The sequence below is a fragment of the Cavia porcellus genome, unplaced genomic scaffold (assembly GCF_034190915.1).
Source record: "Cavia porcellus strain 051 isolate PalLab524CR breed Dunkin Hartley unplaced genomic scaffold, mCavPor4.1 scaffold_27, whole genome shotgun sequence".
NCBI lineage: Eukaryota > Metazoa > Chordata > Mammalia > Rodentia > Caviidae > Cavia > Cavia porcellus.
Window position 1 is genome coordinate 11,770,236 of NW_026947510.1, and position 27,110 is coordinate 11,797,345.

Below are 27,110 nucleotides of genomic sequence, written 5' to 3' on the forward strand. Positions count from 1 at the left end.
AGAAGGGGCTGCTGTGGCCACAGTACTTAGAGTGAGGAAAGGGTCACCTGGGTGGGACACAGCCACCACCATTGCATCTGGGTGTCCCATACCTCAGAAACAGTGACTCCTGTCAGGGTTGAGGTGGGCAAAGAGGGTTCTGTGCACCCTGCCCAGAGGATGGAACTGGTTTTTAGGGGTCTCCACTTGCTTTCCAAGCCCAGCACCCCACATAGGTTGACACCATTACAGGCCTAGGGGATGAGGGTGACCTGGCCATGGCTCCAGGTGAGGCCTCTGGGCCCTCAGACTCAGGAATGGACATAGGTGGCTTTGAGTTTGCTGCTGAGGACCCAGCCCAGCCTTGAGGCATTGGTCACATCCTCTAATGTGCTACTGCTATCTCAAGGCTGCTGCTTCTCTCTTCAGTGTCCCTCTCCTGCCATGTCCCAGCCCTCCAGGCCACAAGGTTAGCCACTGTGGCCATACCCAGATGCCTTGGGTCAAGATCCCCACACTTGTGCTGATAAAAATGAGAAACCACACAAAGAACCAATAAACCTAGTTTTGATAGGGAAAAAATCTGGACCAAGGGCGTCTCCATGGCTGTGGCAGGCACTAGGGAGGATGCCACCTCTAGCAGGGGAAATCAGCGCCAGGCTGTACTTAGGAACTGGTCCAGCTAGCTCCTGCTCACAAGACTCCAGACAACAGGCCCCAAGAGCCTGGCAGAATCTGGGCTCCAGCAGCAAAGTCAAGATCACTGGGCAAAGGAAAAGGTGAAACAGGGCAGTCCATCCCACTCTAGGGTCAGCTGGTGGGCACAGGGCAGTCCTGGAATATGGAGAACATGGAGCCCACCACTCCAGCCACCAGGCACTGTAGGGAGTCCAGATCCTCCTTCCCAGCATCCCCTTCTGGTACAGAGCCCGAAGGAAGGAGGGAATCTGGCCCGGCTCGTCAGCACCCGCAGCCCCAGCTCTCCCCAATGTCCTTGCTGTCCAGCTGGATGAGGTCGGTGCTTTTCTCTCTGAACATGGGGCCCCCATGCCGCATGATGAGTTCAGTGGCAACTTGTACAAAGGCCTCCTCCACATTGCTTGCATCCTTGGCAGAGGTCTCGATGGCACACAGAATGTCGTAGTGCTTGGCCAGGCTCTGCGCCTCAGCCAGCTGGACCTCTCGAAGCTCAGCCAGGTCAGACTTGTTCCCTGTCATGGAGAGACCAGGGACAGCATGATGAGACCCACAGGGTAATGGTTAGCCTATCTTTGCCAGGCAGAGCCATCTAGAAAACCCAATGCCACTCACTCCCTCTGCCAGCTACAGAGAAACACACCTGGGCTTGGTAAACTGTCTTCTGCAAGACAGATTTTCTAGCTGGGCATGGTGGCACACGCCTATAATCCTAGCCCTTCAGAGGCTCAACCAGGAGACTGCTGAGAGTTCAAGGCCAGTCTAGGCTACATAATAAACTCAAGGCTGACCTGCACTACATAAGTAAGGCGTTTCAAAAACAAACCAAAAGGACTGGGCCAACACCTTCCTATAAGCTAGAAGCAGCCATGAGGCCCAGGAAGAAAACTAAGAAGCTAACCCCTTCCTGTGAGCCAGCAGCAGCTATGTAGCCCAGGAAGAGAACAAAAATACTAATCCCTTCTATGAACCACCTGGCCCACGGGCTGGAAGACAAGAAGTGTGACACCCAGAAACCAGCTAATTCTGAGAAACACAGACTGAAGCTGTGTTTCTCAGAAACACAGCTACTGAAGTAAAAAAAAAAAAAAAAATTACTGTCTGTATTGTATGATTGACTTTGCAAGCCTGAGCATCTATTTAGAGGATAACAATATGCAATATAGCAATTATGGGGTATTTCCTTTTGAAGGTGGTAGCCACTGTTAATTCCTTTTTATCTGTTTTAAAGTCCAATATCATTTTCATTGTTTTGTTTGGTTTTGTTTTGTTTGATTTTATATCTGATGGCATGGAGAGCTATTTCGAAGATAGCACGATATATTATGGTGCCCACATTTGATTTGCTATTATCTTGTTTTGAAGTGCTGTCTCACTTTCATTGTTTTGTTTTGATTGGTTTTTATTCTGTTCTGTTTTGTCTGCCTTTCCTGTGTCTGATGGTATAGGCAGTTATTTTGAAGACAATAGGGGGAATTATGATAGCCATTCTTGATTTCCTGTTACCTTGTTTTGAACTCCTGTATCACTCTTACTGTTTTGTTTTGGTTTTTATTCTGTTTTATTTTTTAAATAAATAAAATTTAAAAATAAAGTAAAATAAAATACCAGGTATGGTGACACATACCTGTAATCCATGCCTGTAATCCCAGCACTAGGGAGACTGAAACAGGAATATCACTGTAAGTTTCAGGACAGCCTGGGCTCCACAGTGAACTCAAGGCCAGCCTAAATTACACAGTGAGACTCTTTTCTTTTCCCTCCTGCCCTTGGGCATGGCACCCAGGGCCTCATGCATGCTAGGCAAGGCTGTACCAGTGAGCTACACTCCATCCCTTTTTGAATTTGAGATAGGAGCTTGCTAAATTGCCCTGGCTGGCCTCATAAGTGTGATCCTCCTGCCTCAACCTCCCAAGTAGCTGCTTGACTCATTTTATTTTCCCTAGTACTAGGGATTAAACCCAAGGCATCTGCATTGATCTATATCCCCAGCCCTCTTTTTGTTGTTGTTGCTGTTTTTAAAAAAAGTCTTAAAGTCTCACTATGTATCCCCAATATGTATGCTGGCCTAGAACCATGGGCATATTCCTGCCTCAGGCTCTTTATAGAGTTCTGGGACTATAGACATGCACCACCACATCCGATTTATCCCATTCCCTAGTCTCTCAGTTTTTCTTTCTTAGTTTTACAAGAGCCTGCTGTATGTATTGCTTCTCTTTGCATTCTTGGGAATGGAACCAAAGCCCCTCTATGGCCAGGCCCTTTCAGCTAAGCTCTGTCCCTGGCCTGCTGCTTCCATGAGAATGGAGAGCAGGCTTAGGAAACACAAGGTGCTAGAGCTAGAGGAAGTCCTAGTAGTTCTACCTCCACATACTTTTATGTGACCCTGGGCTAGGGCACTTACCTTTGGGTCTCAGTTTCCCTCCTATCTACCTACCACCTTCATCACAGGAGGGCAGGACCGAGATTAAATGATACAGTAAATGTTTCAGGAAAAATGTGATTACTGGATGGGAGTTTAGCTCAACACCCTGTGTGGCAAACGCAAGGTCATGAGTTCGAGTCCCAGAACCAAAAAAAAAAAAGTGATTATCATGCAGTTACCATTTACTTAACAAATCTGAAGTTACTTCTTTCTGTTTTTGCTAAAACTGTTATTATTTATTCTCTTCTATTATCCTTTGGAATGGTTTTATTCTTTGTAAACTGATTTTGGATGATTTTGCTTTTCTGAGAGTGACAGTACAAACTACCACTCTATCTGTGGGTACAACTTGGGCTCGTCAATGATATTTCCACTACCTAATCTCTTTCTAGAAGCACTTAGGTTCCTCTCTAAGTTATTATTGTTTTAACACAGCTATAGAAGGACCAAAAAAAAAAAAAGGCTTCTCACCCACCACCACCCAATAGGATTGCACTCCAGACCAGGACCCCTGAAGGCTGGGCAGGGATATCCCAGATCAGTTCAGCCTGAATGCACAGCCCAGCACATCTCGTAAGGCAGCCAAGGAAGTGTTTTCTGAGGAGCACCAAGATAGTGGAGTGATAAGCAGCAGAGAAAGAGCCTCTCTGAGAGTCACCATCCAGGCACTAGAATATAGCAATGTGAGGAAGACAAGGAGGGAAGTGAGTCCCCTAGACCCAGGAAGAATCTGAAGCATGAAATGAAGCCCATGGAGAGAGTGAAGAGAAAAAAATTCAACAAAGAAGAAGGAAATAGCCAGTGGTGCCTTTTCCCTGAGATGGGATTCACCATATGAGAGGAGCAGTTCAAACCTGCAAACATACAGTGATGGCTGGCAATCCCAGAGGTCTCTACAGAGATGTAGCAGTGGAGAGAAGCAGCAGACATGAAGGACTACACTAGCTGGTACCTGTGTTTGATGCTATTGGTACCATTATAGCTAAAAGTGATTTCATTGTTCTCAACAGTTGTTCTTCCTGGTATTCCATGACTCAGACTGACTAAGGGTCTCAGAAAATACTGTGGCATAGTGCCAAAGAACCAAGGACTGAGCCAAACAAGCAGCAACTTCTCATCTCCAACAAATTGAAGAGGGAGGATCTTCCAACAGATTCAAAACCAAAGACTAGCTATACTGAAAAGACACTTTAGAGAAGTACTCATTGCCTAAGGGTTCTAAATATTAGCAGCAAAGCAACTAACCATAGGCAATTTACAAGCATCACCCCAGGAACTAAACTAAAAAAAGAAAAAAAAAAAAGAGAAGACACTTAAACAAGATGCAACTCCAGACATTCAGTTCACCAAAGACAAACCCAGGGGCATGGGACAAATTAAAAGCCTCCCATCTGGCCTCTCTTAAGTAGTAACAACTAAACAATTGAATGAGGCTCTGGAAAAGTCAAATCAGAAATAATTTCTCAGATAACTGCCAAACGTCATGTCCACAGTGAAGACCAAGCTTAGTGTTTCTACGGCAAACACAGACAAAAAAAAATAGATGAGCTTAAAAAAATGATGGAAGCCATGAATGCTCAGCATAGAAAGAAATGGAATTCATACAGCAGATTCAAACAGATATCTAGGAGAATAAAAGTTCCATTGAAAGTATGCATAGCATATTAAGCCAGTCTGAGGACAGGATCTCAGATACAGCAGGCTTGAAGTTAGTGACCATGAAAAGAAATATTTCTCAAAAATAGCAAGGGAACATGAAAACAATCCAGTGGCTGCTAGAAAGGCAAAGAAGAATAACTTAAATTGATTCGAGTCAATGAAAATGCAAGAGATAACAGAAATGATATTAAAAAAAACTTCATAGACGTGATGGCAGAAAACATCCCTGATAGAGAAAAATAATATGACATACAGATATTTGAGATATATAAAATTCCAATTATCCGTGATCAAAAAAAAATCTACATCTAGGCATATTATAGTCAAGATTCCAGAAATTTGACAAGAATAGAATCTTAAAAGCTTTCAGGAAAATAAATCACATACAAAGGAAAGTCCAACAGAATCACAGCTGAGTTCTCTGCACAAACCCTCAAGTCAAAGACAGCTTTCGAATCTAAAGGAAAACAACCTTCAATATTCAAAACTGATGGAGAAGATATTTCCATAACAAAAAACATCTAAGGAAATTTATGATCACCAAACCAGCACTCCAAAAGGTTTTAAAGAACATTCTAGAAAGAAATAACAAGGACTAGAACTCCGTGAACCCCAAAAGAAAGAATTTACCAGGCAAGGAAAACGAACAGAGGGAGAAAAAAAAACATGAGGAAAACATCCCCAGGATGGCCTGGCTGGAAGACATTCAGTCTGCGCTCTGCGCTCTGTGCCCCTCCATTACATCCTGGAGAGTGGTCTGGCTGGAAGACGGTGAGTCCACACTCTGAGCCCCTCCATTACATCCTGCATGGCAGGGCAGCTAAAAGAGTATAATACTGATGGGAACTCCAAGACCAAGGACAACAGACCAGCACACAGACACACACACCTCTGAAAGACAAAGTAATCAGGTAATTCAATAACATGAAAGCATCAGAAGCAGCAGTGAGGAGACAGCAGTTGTACCCTTGAGAACTCTACTGTCAGACGACCAATCCCAGTCCCCCAATCCAGAGGCCATGATCAGCTCCATGTTCAGCATATCTCTGGGATGCAACATAGACATTATCACAGAACTGTCAACACCAGAGGCTAGGTTCTTGGAATAGCTATATGGCTAAAAGTCGGATAGCTATACAATTGGTTCTTGGGAACCAACTACACCTGGAAGAACCAACTACATCTGGAAGACATCCATGGGGAAAGAGTCTCTCCTTTTCTCCTTAAGAGAAGCCTTCATGCTAGTGATAGAGCTATATACCATGGGAAGTTGGCAGGCATCAACACAGAAGACAAAATAAAAGAAAAAAAAGAAGGTGGAGAATGGCAAGACACAGAGGACAGGCCTGGAACTCAATGAGATGGATGAAGTTGGAAGTCAAACACTGGAACTTTCTGAGAGCTGGTTCTTTGAAAGACTAATCAACAAACCCTTTATTAAACTTTATTAAAAAGAGGAAAGAATCAAATTCATGTAATTAGTAATGAAAAGGGTGACATCACAAGAGACCTTACAGAAATCCAGAAGATCATCTATACTACTTAGAAAACTATGAGCAACTATTTCCAAGATGACAATATGTAATCTATTAGTGATTTCTTACTGTTTTTTTAAATTCTGTATTACTTGTACCCTTCATACTGTTTTATTTCTCCTTTAAATAAAATTTTAAAAAAAGAAAAGAAAACTTGTATCCTGCTGGGTGTGATGGCTCACACCTATAATCCTAGTATTCAGGAGGCTGAGGTGGGAGGATCATTGCGAGTTCGAGACCAGCCTGGGCTACAAAGTGAGCAAGGCCAGCCTGAACTGCATAGCAAGACCCCATCTTAAAAAAGACAAAAAAAAAAGAAAGAAAGAAAACTTGTATTCTAATAAGTTGGAAAATGCAGAAGAAATGGACAGATTCATATATATAAATATATATAAATTATAATATATTATATATATATATATTACCAAAGCTGACTCAAGAAGATATAAAAATTCTAAATAAATCGATATCAATGAAATGGAAGATGTACTTAAAGATCTACCAACAAAGAAAAGCCCAAGCCCTGATGGATTCACTACTGAATTCTACAAGAAATTATTTAAAGAAGACTTAAGACCACCACTTCTCAAAGTCTTTAATAAAATTAAAAGGGACATAATACTCCCAAATTCATTCCTGGAAGCAAACATTAGCCTGATACCAAAACCAGGGAAGGACCCAACTAAGAAAGTTATAGACCAATCTTTAATGAACATAGATATAAAAATCCTCAATAAGATATGGCAAACAGAATGCAACAAATCTTCAAGAAGATTACACACCATGATCGAGTAGAATTCATCCCACGAATGCAGGGATAGTACAACATACGTAAATTCTTAAATGTAATACACCATATTAACAGAGGAAAGGACAAAAATCATATGATTATCTCAATAGAAGCAGAAAAAGCTTTTGGCAAAGTCCAGAACCCATTCACTATAAAAAAACGCTACAGAAAATTGGAATATATGGTTTTTATCTCAATCGGATAAAAGCCATCTATGACAAACCAACAGCCAACATCATACTAAATGAATAAAAACTGAAAACTATCTCTCTAAAATCAAGAATGAGACAAGGATGTCCACTGTCTCCACTCTTACTCAACATACTCCTGGAAACTTCAGCCAGAGCAATTAGAAAAGGGGGGGGGGAGATAAAGATAGGAAAAGAAGAAGTTAAATTATCATTATTTGAAGATGACATGATACTGTATATAGAAGACCCCAAAAGCTCCACTAAAAAACTGCTAGATTTAATAAGCAAATTCAGTAGTATAACTGGATACAAAGTCAACCCTCAAAAATCTATAGCTTTCCAGTACATGAATAATAAACTCACCGAGAGAGAAATTAGGGAGACAACACCTTCCATAATAGCATCCAAAAAAATGAAATATCTAGAAATCAATCTAACAAAGGATGTAAAAGACCTCTACATTGAAAACTGCAGTATTCTGAAAAAGGAGACTTAAAAGGATATTAGAAAATGGAGAGATATCCAGTGATTTGGGGTAGGAAGATCCAATATAGTGAAAATAGCCACACTTCCAAAACTGTTACACAGATTCAGTGCAATCCCAATGAAAATTCCAATAGCATATCTCACAGAATTAGAGAAAACAATCCTAAAATTCACCTGGAACCAGCTGAGACCTAAAACAGCAAAGGCAATCCTGGGCAACAAAGGCAAGACAGAGGGCATCACAATCCCTGACTTGAAATTATACTATAGACTTCCGGGAGAACATGGCGGACAGATAACAGCAACTACCGGAGGCTCTCTGAAAGACTCGGCTCAGAAGCCAGGAATGGTGCGGACTAAGGAGACATAAGCAGGTGGAGATATGCTCTGCTGAGTCAGGAACGAACTGGGCTGAGAGAAACCAACTTGGAATGCATTCCTGGTGCTAAAACAGGAACAGAAAAGCCTCGGTGTGGAGGCTAGACCCCGCGCCATTGTAAGCCGCAATTTGGGTTTCCCGCCGTGCAGCGGCTGGCTGCCTCTACAGTGGCTCGGTAAGGAGAGAGACGCGCAGAAGCTCTGAGAACGGCAATCTGCGAACGGCAGGGAGGCGTGCACTGACTTGTGGTGAGGTGAGTGAGAGAAACTGACACTCTACCACAGTTTGACTCCAGCGGAGGACTTTCTGGGCCCGAGCAGTCCTGCGGGAGCAGGGCGCGGTGGCGACTCCAGCCACACATCCCCCTCTCAGGCGGGATTGGTGAAAAGTGCCTGGCCTGCGTGACGCTGCCGGCGGACCTGGTAGGCTGTCCCAACCCAGATCCCAGAGCCTGACGGTGGCCAGGAGGGGAGACGCGTAGGCTGCCTGGTCCGTAACTCCCTGGTGCGCAGCGGTGAGCGGGAACACCTAACTGGCGCAATTCGATCAGGCTGTGGCTGACTGGGAGAGAAGCTGGGCCTCTTATATAAGCTTGCATATATAAGGAACAGAGAAGAAGAGGCAGCATGGGAAGAGGCAGCAACAAGAAAGGCTCCTCGGCCCCCAATTCTGAGAAACAGGCAATAGCAGACACCGCACCAATACACATAAGGCACCATATAGAGAGCCTCATAGACTAATTCAGGAATGAAGTTATCAATGACCTGAAGCTAGAAGTATGCAGAATAGTTAGAGAAATGCTAAGTACCACCCAAGAAAAAACGGTGGAATGGAAGAACAGAAAAAAAGGGGAGAATTGTTTGATGGAGAAAACAGAGAAAGCATAGAATACGTGAAGCAGGTTCAAAGGGACTACCAAGATACTAAGGAGTCTATAGAAGACTGGCATAACAGCTTGAAAGAAACTAAGGACAGACTATCTGAACTGGAGGGCAGACTTGTAATATGGGAGAATGAAATGAAAAACTTCTTAAAAATAACAAAGAAACAAACAGCAATAATACAAAGACTAGAAGATGATAAGAGGATCCATAACTTAAGGATTAAGAACATAAAAGAAGAAGTAGGGACACAAACAAGTGAACTACAAAAGCTACTCACAGAAATAATCCAGGAGAATTTTCCTAATTTAGCAAAAGGTAAAGATACTCAGATGTATGAGGCATACAGGACCCCAGCTACCTACAACCCTAACAGAGCAACACCCAGGCATATAATAATAAAAATTCCAGAAATTCAATACAAGAACAGAATATTAAAAGCTGTCAGAGACAAGAAACAGACCACTTACAAGGGAACACCCATCAGAATTACAGCAGATTTCTCTGCACAAACCATCAAATCACGAAGAGCATGGGGGGAAATAATTCAAGCTTTGAAAGATAATAATCTCCAGCCAAGATTGAGATATCCTGCACAACTGTCCCTGGAAATTGATGGAAAAACAAGGTGCTTCCAGGATAAAGAGGAACTGGGGGAATTTGCAACCACCAATTCAACTCTACAGAGAGTATTGCAGGATATTCTAAAAAAGGAAAAATACAAAGAATCCAGAAATAATGGCAGAGAGGCCACAACGAATGGAGCAGAGAACAAAGTGAAGAAGACAAACTGACAGCTACTGACAGAAAAAGAGCTCAACAGAAATGAGGCAGAGAAGATTGGATGATAGGAACAGCTATTTTGGAGAAAATGACATCTTAATAGGTAATACTGATTTAGTATCATCTTGTTTTGAAGTCTCATCTAGCTTTTGTCCTTCTGTCTCCAATGGTCTAAATAGGTTGTATCTTACTGGATTTTATTATGTACGATAGTATAAGCAAAAACCTTGTAAAGACAAGGAGATTATACAGAAACCATTATTCATTTTCTGTTAGTCGATTCTAAATACTCTGTAATGCTGTCATTCTCTTGAATGGTTTTACATTGTTTTGATATACTTAATGCTACAGTATACGAAGTTGTACTCAAGGATTTCAAAGAAAGAGACAATATGGTAACTACTTTTAGGTTAGGATTATCTGGTGGTGAAACACTATTCTGCTTAAATGGTTATGTTTTGATCTGCGCTGTTTCATTGTTATGCCCTCTTTTATCTCAATCTCCACTCCATTATTTACTTTTTTATCTTTATCCTTTTAATTAAAGGAAAAAAATAACAGGATATATTATAGTAACCCACTTTGACTTTTCATTACCTTGATTTAAAGCCCTGTATTACTCTCACCATCTTGTTTTTGACTGAGGTTCCTCTATTCTGTTTTGCTGGATAGTATCAGGTTCGAAAGTTTAGGCATCAGCTGTGAAGATAATGAGATTCATTATGACGCCCATTCTTGTTGACTTTTATCTACTTTTGAAGACCTACAATATCTCCAATGTTTTGGTTTTGTCGGTTTTATTCTTTACTGTTTTGTTCAATTGTATTATAACTAACGATATAGGCAATTCTATTAGAGATAGCGGGAGGCATTATAGTAACCATTGTTGATCACCTTGTATTATGTTTTTACATTATCTATTATGTCCACCCTTTTGACTTGACCAATTCTGTTCTGTTATGTCACATTTGGTTTTACTCTCTTCCAAAAAAGTAATAAGAACCGTGGGAGCAATGAAACCCAAAATGTGTAATAGTCATGGTACAAAAGGAAAAGAAAGTGCTCCAAACTATATAACTGCATGTATATTTAAGTGTATAAGATAGAAAATGATATCACAGAGTTTTATTGGATCAATGAACAGAACTGTTTGCAGTATCATTGATGGAATGTCCACTTTACAAGCTTTAATTTTGTGACTTGAACAATTATTTCTAAGATGACAATATGTAATCCATTAACTAGTGATTTCCTACTGTTCATTTTTTTTCTGTAAATCTGTATAACTTGTACCCTTTCCCTGCTTTTTTTTCTTTTCTCCTTAAATAAAATTTTAAAAAAATGTTAAAAAAAAAAAAAAGAAATTATACTATAAAAGAACTACTGTGATTAAAGCAGCATGATACTAGCAAAAAACAAAAAACAAAAAAAACCAAAACCCCAGACCCAAAGATCAAGGAAACAGGTTAGAAGATATAGAAGCAATGCCAGACATACATATCTTCAAAAAGGTGCCAAATACATTCACTGGAAGAAAGATAGCCTCTTTAATAAATGGCGTTGATGTAATAGCTAGATCTAGGAAACTCATAGATGCCTATCCACTGAGAAATGGATAAACGATGTGTTATTTCTATATAATGCAGTACTAAGTCATAGAAGGATAACTTGAGACTTTTATAGGTAAATAGGTGCAACTTGAGACTATATTCATAAGTTAATTAAATTAGACATGCATGTGTAAACACTGTATTGTCTCACTAGTGTGAGCTGAAAGAAACAATACATGTATATGTATATATAACACATATATAAAATACATATATATGTATGTATATACATATATGATATGCAATATATATACCATTGTTACCACCTAATTATTGTTTTGAAATTTTTCTTTTTCTTTAAAATAATAAACGGTGGGCCAGGGATTTAGCTCAGTGGTAATAAAGTGCCTGCCTGGTGAGCACGCAGTCGTGAGTTTGATCCCTGGTACCACAAAAAAAAACAAAAAATAAAATAATAAATGGTGCTAGAAAAACTGGCTTTGCATATACTGAAGATTAAAACTGGACTCATCTTTCACAGTACTAAGATAAATTTGAAGTGGATCAAAGATCTAAATATTAAAACAGAAACATTAAATCTGCTGGAAAATAGAATAGGTAAAATTCTTGAAGACATCCATGTGGGCAAAGACTATGAATAAAACCCAGATTGCATAGGAACTATCGTAAAGAATCAATAACTGGAATTTCATCTTATTAAAAAGCTTTTTCACAGCAAGAGAAACCACTAGCAGAGGGAAAACTCAAAATGTGGGAAAGAATATTTGCCAGTTGTTCCTCAAAGGAACAACTAAAATTAAAAACCCTCAAAGGATTATTAATGAGAACATATAAAGAACTAAAAAAAACCCAGATCTCCCAAATGTAAAGACCCAATCCAAAAATGGCCATCTAAGATGAAGACACATTTCTCAGATAAAGAAATACAAACATCAAATACATGAAGAAATGTTCACTATCACTGACCATTGGAGAAATGAAAATGAAAACAACACTGAGATTCCACCTCACCCTGAAAGAATGGCTATTATCAAGAAGTCAACCAATAAAAAATGATGGGGGGGGCTCTGGAAAGAAAGGAGCCCTTCTGCACTGTTGGTGGAGTGTAGATTGGTGCAACCAATGTGGAAATCAGTGTGGAGAGTCCTCAAAAAACTAGGTTTGGAGGTCCCATTTGATCTAGCTATTCCCCTGTTAGGTATCTTCCCAGAAGAATTAAAAAATCATACCACAGCAATATATGTGCACCCATGTTTACAGCCGCACAATTTGTAATAACTGGATCTTGAAAACAATCCAAATGCTCATCAACCAAAGAACAGAGAAAAAAGAAAAGAAAAAGAAAAAGAAAAAAACAAAGAACAGAGAAAAAAATGTAGTGTTTTTATATAATGAAGTATTACTCAGCTATAAAGAAGGGTAACTTCAAGGCTTTTATAGGTAAATGGAAGCAACTAGAGACCATTCTCGTAAGTGAAATAAATCAGACTCACATGTGTAAACATCATATTGTCTTCCTACAAGCTGAAAAAGTAAATAGGATCCAAAATGTACAACAGATAATGTAAAATGGGAAGAACTTTCAAAAGCAAAGAGAAACTGGGATTGGAAAATGGAGAAAAGGAAAAACAATACACACACATGCATATACAGATGATAGTTAAGATAGTTTTACTACTAATTTCTTAGTTCATTGAAAAGAAAGGTCTGTGCTAGTATTGTCTGCACAATTAAATGCTAATATTTTACACTCTGAGTAACTAATTTAAAGATAACAATACACAATGTATTAACCATTGTTACTCTCTTATTATCTTGTTTTGAAATTTTGTTATTTCCTTTTTTCTTTAAAATAAAGAAAAGGGAGAATATGGCAGACAGATACCAGCAGCTACAGAGGCTCTCTGAGATATCCCACATAAAATCCAGGAATGGTGCGGGGCAAGAAGTCCTAAGCAAGGGGAGATATATACCCTGCTGACCCAGGAATGAACTAAACTAAGAGAAAACAACTGGAAACACAATCCCAGTGCTATAACAGGAGCAGATAAGATCTCAGCATGGAAGCTGGAGCCCGCACCACTGGAAGCCGCAATTTTAATTTCCTGCAGCCGCTGCTGTGTCCCAATCAGCACGGCAAGGAGAGGGTCGCGCAAAAGCTCTGAGAGTGGAAAGCGGTGAATGGAGTTGAGAGCGGGACTGGCTGGGAGCCCTACATCGACCTGTCGTGAGTGGATTGGGGACCCTTCCATAGAGTAGGAGGCTTCAGCAAAGGACATACTAGGACTGGGCAGACTAGCCGGAACAGGACGCTGCAGTGTCCTTAGTCACATATTCCCCTCTCAAGCGGGATTGGTGGGGAGTGCCTGGCCTGGGTGTCGCCGCTGACTTAAGACCCAGTAGGCTAGCCCAAACCAGGTCCCAGCACCTGGAGGTGCACCCTAGCAGTGAAGCCTTCAGTAGGTTGACCTGGAGGGGTGGGCCAAGCATAGGCTGCTCAGGTCTGTGTCTCCCTAGTACACTGCAGTGGGTGGGAACACCTAGCCAGCGTGATTCAAACAAACTGTAACCGACAAAGAAAGAAACTGGGCCTCCTATACACACTTGTATAGCAGGAACAAAAAATATGGGAAGAGGGAGCAACAAGAAAGGCTCCTCAGCCCCCAATCCTGAGAAACATGCAATATCAGACACGACACCAACAGACATAAAGCGTTATCTCCAGAGCCTATAGACGAGTTCAGGAATGAAGTTATTAACGACCTAAAGCAAGATATAAGTAGAATAGTTAAAGAAATGCTAAGCACCGCCCAAGAAAAAACAGATAGTGGAATGGAAGAACAGAAAAAAAGGGGAGAATTGTTTGATGGAGAAAATAGAGAAAACATAGAATACGTGAAGCAGGTTCAAAGAGATTACCAGGAAACTAAAAACTATCGAAAGCTGGCATAACAGCTTGAAAGAAACTAAGGATAGATTATCTGAACTGGAGGGAAGATTTGTAATGTGGGAGCATGAAATGAAAAACTTCTTAAAACTAACAAGAAAACAAACAGCAGTAATACAAAGGCTAGAAGATGATAAGAGGATCTATAACTTAAGAATTAAGAACATAAAAAGAAGAAGTAGGAACACAAACAAATGGACTACAAAAGCTATTCTCAGAAATAATCCAAGAGAATTTCCCTAATTTAGCAAAAGGTAAAGATACTCAGATGTATGAGGCATACAGGACCCCAGCCACCTACAACCCAAACAGAGCTACACCCAGGCATATAATAATCAAAATTCCAGAAATCCAATATAAGAACAGAATATTACAAGCTGTCAGAGACAAGAAACAGATAACTTACAAGGGAACACGCATCAGAATTACAGCAGACTTCTCGGCACAAACCATCAAATCACGAAGAGCATAGGGGGAAATAATTCAAGCTTTGAAAGATAATAACCTCTAGCCAAGATTGATATATGCTGCACAACTGTCCCTGGAAATGGATGGAAAAACAAAGTGTTTCCAGGATAAAAAAGAGCTAGGGGAATTTGCAACCACCAATTCAACTCTACAGAGAATACTGCAGGATATTCTAAAAAAGGAAAATACCAAGATTCCAGAAATAGTGGCAGAGAGGCCACAATGAATGGAGCAGAAAGAGAAATGAAGAAGACAAACTGACAACAAACGACAGAAAAAGAGCTCAACAGAAATGAGGCAGAGAGGATTGGATGGTAGGAACAGCTATTTTGGAGAAAACCAAGACATCATAATAGCTAGTGCTGATTTAGTATCATCTGGCTTTGAAGTCCCATAAAGCTTTTATTCTTCTGTCTCCATTGGTCTTAACAGGTTGTATCCTATTGGATTTTATTATATGTGATAATATAAGCAAAAACTTTTATAGACAAGATTATCCAGAAACCATTGTTCATTTTCTGTTAGTTGGCTCTAAATACCCTGTAACAATGTCATTCTCTTGAATGGTTTTACATTGTCTGGATATGTTTGGTACTGCAGTATACAAAGTTATACTCAAAGATTTCAAGGAAAGAGACACTATGGTAACTACTTTTTTGTCAGGATATCTTGTGGTGAAACACTATTTTGCTTAAATGGTTATGTTTTGACCTGCGCTGTTTTGTTGTTATGCCCTCTTTTATCTCAATCTCCTTTTTTTAATTATTTACTTTTTTCTTTTTATCTTTTTAATTAAGGGAAAAATAAAAAATAACAGAATAAATTATAGTAACCTACTTTGATTTCCTATTAACTTGATTTGAAACCCTGTATTGCCCTCACCATCTTGTTTCGACTGATTTTCCCCTATTCTGCTTAGCTTGATAGTACCAAGTTCGAAAGTATAGGCAACTGTGAAGACAATAAGATTCATTATGATGCCCATTCTGGTTGACTATTATCTTCTTTTAAAGTCCTGTAATGTCTCCAATGTTTTGGTTTTATTCTTTACTGTTTTGTTCAATTTTATTATAACTGATGATATAGGCAATTCTTAAGACAGCAAGAGGCAGTATGGTAACCACTGTTGATCACCCTGTATTTTGTTTTTACAGTATCTATTATGTCCATCCTTTTGATTTGACTGACTCTGTTCTGATACTCTCTCCGAAAAAAGTAATAAGAACTGTGGGAGTAATAAAATCCAAAATGTGTAATTGTCATTGTAAAAAAGAGAAAAGAAAGTGCTCTAAAGGGTGTAACTGCATGTATATTTAAACGTATAAGATAGATAATCATATTACTGAGTTTTGTTGGATCAATGAACAAAACTGTTTGCACTCTCACTGTTTGAAAGTCCACTTTATATGCTTTAATTTTGTAACTTGAACAACTATTTGTAAGATGAGAATATGTAATCTATTAACTAGTGATTTCTTACTGTTTATTTTTTAAATTTTGTATTACTTGTACCCTTTTTCTGTTTTTTTTCCTCCTTAAATAAAACTTAAAAAAATTAAAAAAATAAAAAAAAAAGAAAGGGAGAGAGAGAGAGAAAAGGAAGGGAGAGAGGGAGGGAGGGAGGGAAACTGTGAAGACTTCCGATTCTGTCAAGCATAGTGGCACACAGGTGCTATCCTGGCTACTCAGAAGGCTGAGGCAGGAGGATTGCCTCAGGCTGGCCTTGAAAACCCCTGGGCTCCGGTTATCCTCCTGCTTCAGCTTCCCAAGTAGCTGGGACTATAGGTCCAAACTGCTACAACCAGCTAAAAATTGTCAATAATTTCAGATATGAAAATAGTATTGTCATGTATTTCTAGTGTGTCTATAGACTTGTGCTGGCGTATAGACCGGTGAAATGGTTTGGCACGTAATTTTGGTCTCAAAGCAAAAGGAGGGACAAGGAAAGAAAAATGAGGAGGTAGACTGAAGTGCAAATGGCTGAAGGAGGTTGATGGGGACCTGGGTCTGTTACAGGGTCCTGTCTCTGTAACTATGTGAGGTGCTCTATACCAGAGGCTTTTGAGAAATGTCCAGGGTAGAGGAAGTGGCCAGGCCAGAAAGGCAAACTGATGGGGCCACATCTGAGCTCACAGGCTTGGGGGACTTTCTGAATCTATCCCCTCCCACCAGCGAAGCCAGGGCTGGAGAAGCAAATCTCGTGACTGTGATGAGGCAGCGGGGCCACAGTGCAGAAACTTGATACTATGGGTTGACTTTATCTGTCCCCTTCGAAACTTGGGCTGGAGCTTGATCTTTACAGGGAGGAGAGGAGGGTGGGAACTCAATGCAACTGCAGTGCTGAGGGGGCATCCGGACTGGACAAGGTTGGAAACCCCATGGCTGATCCCACAAGGAGGTCATTAGATGCAGCTGGGCAGCCTCAGTTCTCCAGAGCTAAAAGCCAAATAAATTTCCCTTCCTGTCTTATCAGCCTGTAGAGTCGTATTACCAGCTACAGGGCAAGGGAACACACCCTCACTAGAGTGAGTACCAGCTGCCTTTCTCCTGTCCTCTAGCTCACACCTGTTACAACTCCAGCACTGTAGGTGATGGCAGGATCAGGGTGGGTAAGCTCAGGATTCAAACTGCTCAAGCTCACTCCTCTCTGCTGTAGGCTTGCCCTGAGCTTGGAAAGAGAAAGAGCCAGTCCTTGGAAACTGAGACAGAAGAATAGTTCAGGCTACATAGTGGGTTCCTGACTAGTGTAAATTACTTAACAAGACCCTGTCACAAAGACAGCGAGAAAAAAGGAAAGGGAAAGAGATACAGCTCAGGGGCACAGTGGCTGCTTGGAAAGTGCAAGGTTTTAAGTTTGATTCCCAGTGTGGGGGGAGGCAGAGATAGGCCCATAGTAACTGTGTCTTGAGGTCCCTCCCAGCCCTGCTCACCAATCAGCAGTTGCACAATGCTGGAGCCAGCATACTTTCTCACATCCTCAATCCAATGGGGCACAGACAGGAAGGTGCTCCTCTTGGTGATGTCGTAGGCAAGGATGGCCCCATTGGCACTGCGGTAGTAGCTCTGGGTGATGGTGCGAAACCGCTCCTGGCCAGCTGTGTCCCAGATCTGCAGCTAAAGAAACAAGGCCTCTGCTGAACCCTGGTACATGCTGAGCACAGGGGGCAGGGAGCTACCACACAAAGCACCAGCTCCACTGACCCATGAGGTGGCACACAAGGACCTGTCTTCTGGGACCAATCTTGGGGAAGAAAGGAGGAAGTAAAAGGAAGGCAGGCAGCCCTAACTTTTAACTTTAGGGTCCTCCAGGAAAAGAGGACAAACATTGTAATCCCAAATATTGAGTTTAGTTATCCATGTATTGCAATCCTCTTTTTAGTTTTTCTCACAATCCAAAAAGTTACATTTGTAATCTCACGGAGACATTATTGGAATTCCAGCAAGTTAATTTTAATCTATCACCAACAACACAACCCATAGCAAGAGTAAAAACACCAAGACATATTCCCAGTTAAGGGCAGCCAAGGGGTCTTAAGTCCAATCTCCTTGAGGCATTCAGACAAAGGCTCTGATAGTAGGCCTCTCCCAGAACTTATTATCTTGTGAAGAAGGGGAGTGGCTCAGGGATAAGTGACAGTGAGGATGGTGGGAATTTTATGAGTAACTTGAACTGGCTGGCCAGGTGAGAGAAAGGCACCTCTATAAATCACAGAGATAAAGATATGTACAGAAGAATCAATTTACATAATCTAATTAAGTAGCAACTAAATTGTTTTGAGAGGCTTTTAGTTTTTGATATGTAAACTCTTGTGCCCTAGGGAGTCATAGTCTCTTTACCTTGAGGCTCATACCCAGTTGACATTTCCAGAACTGACTGGCTCTAACATCCCACTGTGCTCAACTTCTATACCGAGAACACTATGGGAGGAAACAGGACTGTCTGTTGGCCTTAGAGATTACATATCAGCACTTTGGCTACCCTCATTTCCAATGCTTAGAGCCAGTTAAAGAGAAAAGGAAATGCCATAGCCAGCTCTCTACATATCAGTATAATAAAATGTCTCCAAATAATCAAAGTTGCAGTAATTGTTTTGCATTCAAGGGAGTCACTAGAGTTGTCTCCCACAATAAACAAACAACACATTGTAACCTGGCCCAATTCTCAGCATGCCCATGAATCTGCAGTGACAGTTGCCTCCAGGGATGTTGCAAGCATGAACATCTGGATCCCTGCCCACTAAAGGCATTAGGCCTCTCCAGCACACAGGCTTCCCCAAAGGTCAACAGCCCAGAGCCTGCGCTAGAGTAGCAGGCACCTTCTGGGGTGATGGCCGAGTCCTGGAGTGCCTTTAAGTACAAGCCTGCTTCTATCCATCAGGTGACCCAGGGTGGCCAAAGCAAACAGCTAGGTGACTTCACTTAACCAATGCCTGCTAGTGCTCTCTGCAGAGCCCCTGCTGGTACGGCTGTGGGAAGAAGCTGCCTGGCTTCCTTTGACGTATCTTTGTGCAGAGCAGGCCTGGAGAAGGGGTCTGGGTGGGATTCTTTTGTTTTTTTGAGACAGGGTCTTGCTATACGTAGTCCACACCAGCACTGAACTCACTATGTAGTTTAGGCTGGCCTCCAACTTGTGGCAATTCTCCCACCTCAGTCTCCTAAGTGCAGGGATGATAGGCATGTGCCACCATCCCTGACAGGAGGCGGGGCTCTTTGTAGATGTAGGAGTTTATGTGCCACACAGAGCTGCAGGGCACTTTCCTCCCTGTCCTTCTCCTCCTCAGCTAGTGCCGGCATGCTGGGGACCACATCTCACAGCAAACACTCCAACAGCTCTCTGGCACTTCTTTATCCAGTTCTCCAGGTCCAGAGGAGACAAGTCCAGAGGCCATAGACCAGTGGTGGCAATCCTATGGCATGTGTGCCGCAGTGAGCACACAGATCCATTTCTGTCAGCACCAGAGCCAACTCCCCCCAGCAGCCCAAGTATTGGATGTTCTGCTGGAACACTGCTTAGTTGCAGTGTTGGCACTCTGTGATAGACAAGTGGGTTTGGGGTTGCAATTTGGGCACTCATTTTCCAAAACATTCACCATCACTGCCCTTGGCAGACTCTGAAAGCAGGGCATGGCCCTGGCCTTGGCCCTGTGGTGGCCACTGCCCTAAGTACAAGCAGAGGCTTAAAGCATTGGCCACAACAGGCCAAGGAGCCTCTCTCAAGAATTTCCTGTTGATGCTTCAGCCATCAGAGGCTCCACCTGGAGCCCTGATTCTGCAGTTCCTAGTGCCCCCAGTTCACACAGGGATTAGAGGAAGCGAAGGTTCCTCTCTATCCAGAGGGGAACATGGAAGAGAGAGAAAGAGCATAACCTGAGGAGAGGGCAAACTCCATAGAAGTAAGTCACCATCTCAGAACATCTGTATCTTCAGGAACAGGAAGAGAGCTATAAGATCAGGATGAAGAATATAGTACTGTCTTTTGTTCACAGTGCTGAGGATTGAACCCGGAACACACTGGACATGTGCTCTGCCACTATGCTATCCCCCAGCCTCAGGGCATGATCTTTTTAGAAAAGGGATGGCATTCTGCAAGAAAATAAAACCCTTGAAAATTAAAAATATATTAACATAAATGAAAAGTACAACACAAGGGCTGGAAGATAAAGTAGAAGAAATCCTTCGAGTAGAGGCAAAGCTGAGTATGGTAGTGTACACCTGTAATTCCAGCACTCTAGAGGTAACGCAGGCGGATTGCTGTGAGTTTGAGGCCACCTGGACTCCATAGTGAGTTCAAGCACAGCCTGAACCACATAGCAAAACCTTGTTTCAAAAAAATTTTTAAAAATAAGAACTTGTATTTATTTATTACACTGGGGATTAAACCCACGGGCTGTGCACTGAACTACATCACCAGCCCTTTACTGTTTTTTGAAAGTGTCTAAGTTGTTCAAGCTGGACTCAAACTTGTGATCCTTCTGCTTCAGCCTTGCAAGAATTATAGGTGTGCACCACCATACTTAACTTTTATTATATACATAATGCTTTAACATTTTATATTTAAATATATCAACATATAATACAAAGTTCTGATAATTTATTAATAATTTTAATATATCATAACTATTAATTAAACAATATACATTAAACAATATGTAGACCAGATAACAGTAAGGAAAAAACAAGCAGGATACCAGAATTGAACAAAAGAGTAAAAGTCATACCATGGTGATTACATGTATACCGATGTTTATAGCAGCATAATTCACAATGACTAAATCTTGGAAGTGGCCTAGATGTTAATAAATGCATGCATTCAGAATGTGGTATGTACACAAGATAGGATACTACTCTGTCATAAAAAGGATAAATTGGAGTTATGTGTAGGAAAATGGATGCACCTTGAGCCCATAATGCTAGATGAAATATACCAGGCGCACAACCTTAAATATTACAAATTTTCTCTTATGTGAGAAACTCAAAGTATAAATGTAAATAAAAGACAGATAATAGGAAATAAGAAATGGAACTTGCACAAACGGGAAGGGGATAAAAAGATAGAGAGAGGGGCTAGGGATGAGAACTTAAAAAAACCAAGATATGCGATGTCCACACTCCAACTACCCATGAGGAATGTACCATCGTGTACAACAAACATGCAAATAAAAACAAGCAGGGCAGAGCTGCAGGGTGTGGGGAATGTGGCTCTAATGAGGAGTGGTGGTGGCCTGGACAGGTAACCACTGAGCATGCTTCAAAGCCTAGAGTGCTGGCAAGCACTCTCCAGGGACAGACAGCAAGTACCAAAGACCTGCGTGCTGTGGGCACAGCCTGACTATCCCACAGACTCACAAGGCAGAAGTGTCAGTGTGCCAGTGCCTTTAAGGGGTGGACCTGTGGGAGAGGGGGAGAGGCAACATTGTGGGCGCTGTCCTGGGAAGGGGCCCTAGATGGTTCCCGTGACAATGGCTTACTCTACTAGAACACACCTCCTTCCCAGCTCCAGGCCTGTGTTACCAGAGCCCTCTGTCCCTCTCACCAGCATTCTAGCCATAATGCCGCTTGCTACATCACAGTGTTCCCAAGGGACACAAGGGGACCCACATAGGGAAGGGGCAGATGCTGGTGTCCTGCATGGATATCGGAAACTATGGGCTAAAAGGTCCCTTTCCTTCTTTTCCAGATAGTTTACTGCATCAGGGACTCTGTCACAGGAATGAGAATGGGTTGCTGAACCCTGAGGCAGCTCAGGAGCATAGTACAGAAACAAGGCAAAGACAGTATTTGGAAAATACTGTCTTATTTCCTATTATCTGTCTTTTATTTACATTTATACTTTGAGTTTCTCACGTAAGAGAAAATTTTCCATTTACAGAAAATGGAAACAAGGCAAAGACAGGCAAAGCAGAAGAGAAAGCAGGGTAAGCACAAGATGAGAGAGAACAAAGGAAGTGGTAGAGGCAGAAGCTCAGGGAGTCTGGGGCGCCTCAGGTCTCTTTGAATGGGATGCCTCTGATGGCTGCACGGAGGATGACAGAGAATGAGACGATACAAAGAGAACAAGGGCAGAAAGAGCACACCAGGGCCAGCATCCAGGTCTGACAGAATGGTTAAGACCAGGGCAGTAAAGGTTCAGAGAAGTGACCAAAGTCAGCAGATAGTTTGAAAATAAGGCTGCAAGGGACTGAATTCAGACTTAATCCACATCAGCAACCCACACTACTGGATGCAATACAAGGTTAAGGGACCATCCTTACAAAAGTTCCTTACACATGAGCAAGAAGTTCATGGATTATGCCTACAGCTGGAAAAGAAGAAAAAAATCAATATAAATGGAGAGGCAAAAAGCCTATCAACAAACAACTGGTCAAAAAAAAAAAAACTGGTCATGGCCCTCTGGAGGTCAAGAAAGGGTATCCTCAGATCTTGTAACAATCCTTCTAGAGCCAAATAACTCTTTAAACCACACACAGTGCTTAGTCTATTTCAAATAAAAAGCAACAAACTGACCACAATAGCATACACCTGTCACCCCAGCTATACAGACAACTGAGGCAGGAGGATTGTTTGAGCCCAGGAGTCAGAGGCAGCCTAGGCAACTCCATGAGATCCTGTCTCAAAAATAAATAAACAAATCAGGTGTGGTAGCTCAAGCCATAATCCCAGTGCTCAGGAGGCTGAGGCAGGAGGATTGTTTTGAGTTCAAGACTAGTGGTAGGCTACAAAGTGAGCTCAAGGCCAGCCTGAACTACACAGTGAGACCCTGTCTCAAAAAGAGACCCTGTCTCAAAAAGAGACCCTGTCTCAAAAAGACTAAATAAATAAATTTTTTTTTCATTTTTGAGACAGTTTCATTATGCAGTTCAGGCTATCCTTCAACTCACTTTACAGCCTAGACTGGCCTCAATCTCACAGTTATCTTCCTGCCTCAACCTCTCAAGTGCTGGGATTACAAACATGCACCACCGCACCCAGCTAAATAAACAAAATATTAAAAAGCAGTACTGTGCATGAACAACTGAAAGGCACTACATGGTTAGAAAAATCAGAACCTAGGCAGAGTATGGGGGGAGGGACAGAAAATGTTCACCAGTGCAAGTAGATAGGAACAATAGGTTATAATGTACTCCAGCAAAGGAGGGGAACTGTGCTTAATAAGCCTGACTGAAAAAAGTTCCAAACTGCTTCCAGAGGTATTTTGAATGTTCACAACACAAAGGAATGAAAATGTCTGAAGCGACAATTAATCACCACAATCTGATCTTTACAGATTGAACATGTATTGAAATTCACACCATACCTCATAAACATATACAACCATACTGTCAATTAAAAATATATGTGGTGAAAGAGAACACTAAAAATAAAGTACAATGAAATGGAAAACCAGCAAAATAACTACAGTCCAAGGACTCTAGGCCAAGCTTGGGGTACGGTGGATGTTAGGAAGAGGTGTTTTGGGAAAGGAGATGCTTCCCTGACAGGTGAAGCTCCCATCCTGCCCCTAAATTAGAGGAAGGGGAGGGAAAGGATATTGTGAACCCCCAGGCCCAGCAGGCCTGAGATATGACCCTGTTCTGTCACTTATCTGTTTTGTGTCTCTGAACTATTGCATTTTCATCTGTCAATAAAGGTGCTGCAGGGTCAGAGGATGAAACCAATGTGCAGTGCTGGCATGAATAAATGTGATTTATGGGACAATATTTTTGAGCTATTATAGTTTCCTGGCTAGTAGTGTTTTTCATATATACCAAGTAGCCAGGCATGGTGGTGCCCGCCTGTAATTGCAGCACTTAGGAGGCTGATGTAGGAGTATTGTGAGTTCAAGGCCAGCCTAAATTACATAGTGAGACTTTATCTAAAAAAATTTATATATATATATATGCCAAGTAGAGTATATGAAGTAACAAAAGGAAACTGTATTGGGTTATGTGCACGTTGTTTTTTTCGTTTTTTTGGTAGTAAGTACTGGGGCCTTTGCAATGAGTTACCACCCAGCCCTTTTTTTTTTTTTTTTTTTTTTTTAATTTTGAGATAAGGTCTTGCTAAGTTGCTAAGTAGCCCAGGCTGGGCTGGAACATGTGATTCTCCTGCCTCTGCCTCCCAAAGTATACTATCTATCATACCTGGTTCCTTGGCTTTTCATTGAACCTGTACTGAGCTCCTGCCACATCTCTCAGCTGTTCGAGAAGCAGGGAATGAAGCGCAAACAGCATCTGTTGTAGGAGGGGCAGGTAGACAACCTTTACACACACTTTGAGTAGGTGGAGGGGGCCCAGCACTCCAAGGGCAGCAAAGGCCACCTCCATGGCCCAGGAAGGCCAGGATGTTGACTTCTGCATAGAGGCCTAGATAATGAGGAATAATCACATGAGCAGTGTCCAGCAGCAGGAAAAGGCTTGAACATGTGAGAGACACAGAGGGCAGCGTGCAGATGGATATGAGGAAGATGTGCCAGGCAGTCAGCTGGAGTCAGCCCACATAGGATCTTATAAGGATCCTATAGTCATGACAATAAAAAGCTGCAGACTTCCAAAGCAAACCACTGTATCAGGGCCCCCACTCTCTGGTCACACTGTAGCACCCAGCTTCACACAGGTGACCCCTGCCACATAGGTCTCATTTTGCCCTTGAGCACCCAAGTCTGGCTGAGGTGGCCTGCTGGAAACCATCTGCACTCGTCTTCATGACCCAGGTAGGCAGGGCCAACCACCTGGGATCCCCATGACCAACAGGGTCGGGGGGGGGGGGGCAAAAAGTCTCCTCTTTACCCCCTCAGAAGGGCAACTGTGAGACACATCCAAAATCCCAAGTCCAGTCAGGGTCAGTCTTTGCCCACAGCAGGAACCAGCAGTAGGATGCAGCCCTGTCCCCAGAGCAGGTGCCCTGGACCTAAATCCAAGCAGACCAGGAAGGTCAGGCAGAGACAACACTCCAAGGCCTGCGGTGAAGCTCAGGGGTACAGCACATGCTTAACCACCCAAGGCCATGGGCTCCATCCCCAGCTGCAAAAAGGTAGATGCACTAAAAATATCACCCGAGCTGCTGGGTGGAGAATGGTGTCATGGGACTGCACAGAAGGCTCACAGGACCCTCACCACAGGTCTCAATGCCTGCTGCATTCTAAGAGGACAGAGAAACCACACCTAGAGAGATCCTGCTCCCCAAGGCAGTGCCCAAGGGAAACAGGTGCCAGGTGTCGGGTGAGGTGCTTCCAGCCAGGAGGCATTATAAGCTTGCAATGGCAGAGGACAGGCCTGCACTCAGAGGCTCTAAGCCGTAGACTGGGCAGAAGTCCCCGCAGTGTCACTGTCACTGTCCTCCTGCAGCCTGCAGAGGAAACAACCAGGCTGGGGGAGGAAGGGTATGGTAAAGGCATCCAAGTGATAAGAATCTTGATTCCTGTCTTGAGGAGGACCCTGGACACTAAGTCTCCACTACATCTGTGCCTGCCAAACCTCTTCTCACAGTGGCACCACCACCCCAGTGTCCATAGGTCACTTCCAGCAGCCTCAACCCAACCCAGGCTTCCTCCCATGGCAGCCGAATCGCAGTTCCAAGGACCCATGAAGATCTTGTCACTGTCCGCTCTCAGGTCTTAGGTGGTAACCGCCATCCACAGAATCTGGACAGCTGGTAGGGCTAGCACTGTGCCCTGAGCAGACCCTAGCTTCTCCACTGCTCCCCAGCTGGGATTCTGGTCTCGCATGACCCATAGGGAAAGTCTCTGGCGCGGATCTCTACAATGCAGAAGCATCTCCTGGACTTCCTGGACCTTGAGGACAGGCAGGGCTCCAGCTTCCCTCCCCTCCACAGCAGAGTTGAAGGAGGTGAGTTTAAACAGGTTGGGTGGGGACATCAAGTCTTTGATCTTTGTGCTGTCAGAGCTCCACGGGGCCTTTCTTTTCAGAGCTTCTGGCTTCACTATTGCTGAGTCTTCACACCCCTGCCATCACTGCTTTCCCAGGACAAGCTGTCATTCTTAGCATCTAGATGCATCCTGTATGTCTCTCAGGACCCCACAGTACATGTCCCTGACCCCACAGCTACAGTCCAGTGTCCCTGAGCCCTTGTCTATAGTAGCACACATTTGTATCCTGTCACAAGTCCTACACTAGGACAGTTTTGAGGACTAGGCAGGGAACACAAAAAGCAGCAAGACGGGGGCTGGCAGATGCAGGGATATGACACAGACACATGCACGTGGATACGCACGCGCACGTGTGCACACACACACACACACACACACACACACACACACACACACTGCTTGTTTTCACACATGACACCCTGTACTCCTTTGGGGCTCTACCAGCAAAAAGGTCATTACCAGACACCACCCATAACCCTGTACCTCTAGAACCAAAAAATCCAAAATAAACCTCTTTTCTCATAAAATGAAAAGAGAGAAAAAAGGGCATACTGCCTGGAGCAAAAACAAAAACAAAGACATCTAATCACTCTTCTCTAAGGCAAACAAAAAGGTCTGAGTGGGAACAAGCCAGGGGCTGCCAGTGGTGATTCCACCTTATCAGTAAGGCATCTGAGGTTTTTTTTTCCTCCAGTACTAGTACATCCCCTCCCACCTCTTTTGTTTTGTTTTGTTTTTTGACACAGTCTCATTATGTAGTGCAGGCTGGCCTTGAACTCACTATGTAGCTCAGGCTGGCCCCACAATGATCCTCCTGCTTCAGCCTCCTGAGTAATGGGATCATAGGTTGTGTCACCATGTAGGGACGGCATCCTTATCCCTCCCTGTACCACCAACACCATGCCTGGCATGGAACAGGCCCCAGCATATCAAGACAGGCCCTGGGGGCTGGGGA

The 27,110-nt window shown here is 42.6% G+C and overlaps 1 protein-coding gene across 4 annotated transcripts in view; it reads right to left on the bottom strand.

Annotated features, from left to right (window-relative positions):
* Positions 1-528: 528 nt before the first annotated feature.
* Positions 529-27,110, bottom strand: part of Rab43 (RAB43, member RAS oncogene family) — a 41,758-nt gene continuing 15,176 nt past the window's right edge. For 2 of the 4 annotated variants that reach the window (XM_003462760.5, XM_013144548.3), the window contains 2 exons: positions 17,721-17,904; positions 529-1,190 (listed from right to left, as the gene is read on the bottom strand). In XM_003462760.5, the coding sequence (XP_003462808.1) occupies positions 940-1,190; positions 17,721-17,904 (435 nt within the window). In that variant the 3' untranslated portion in view covers positions 529-939. Of the gene's footprint in view, positions 1,191-17,720; positions 17,905-27,110 lie in introns of those variants that run through there. The other 2 variants (XM_013144547.3, XM_063238521.1) reach the window with 2 other exon arrangements.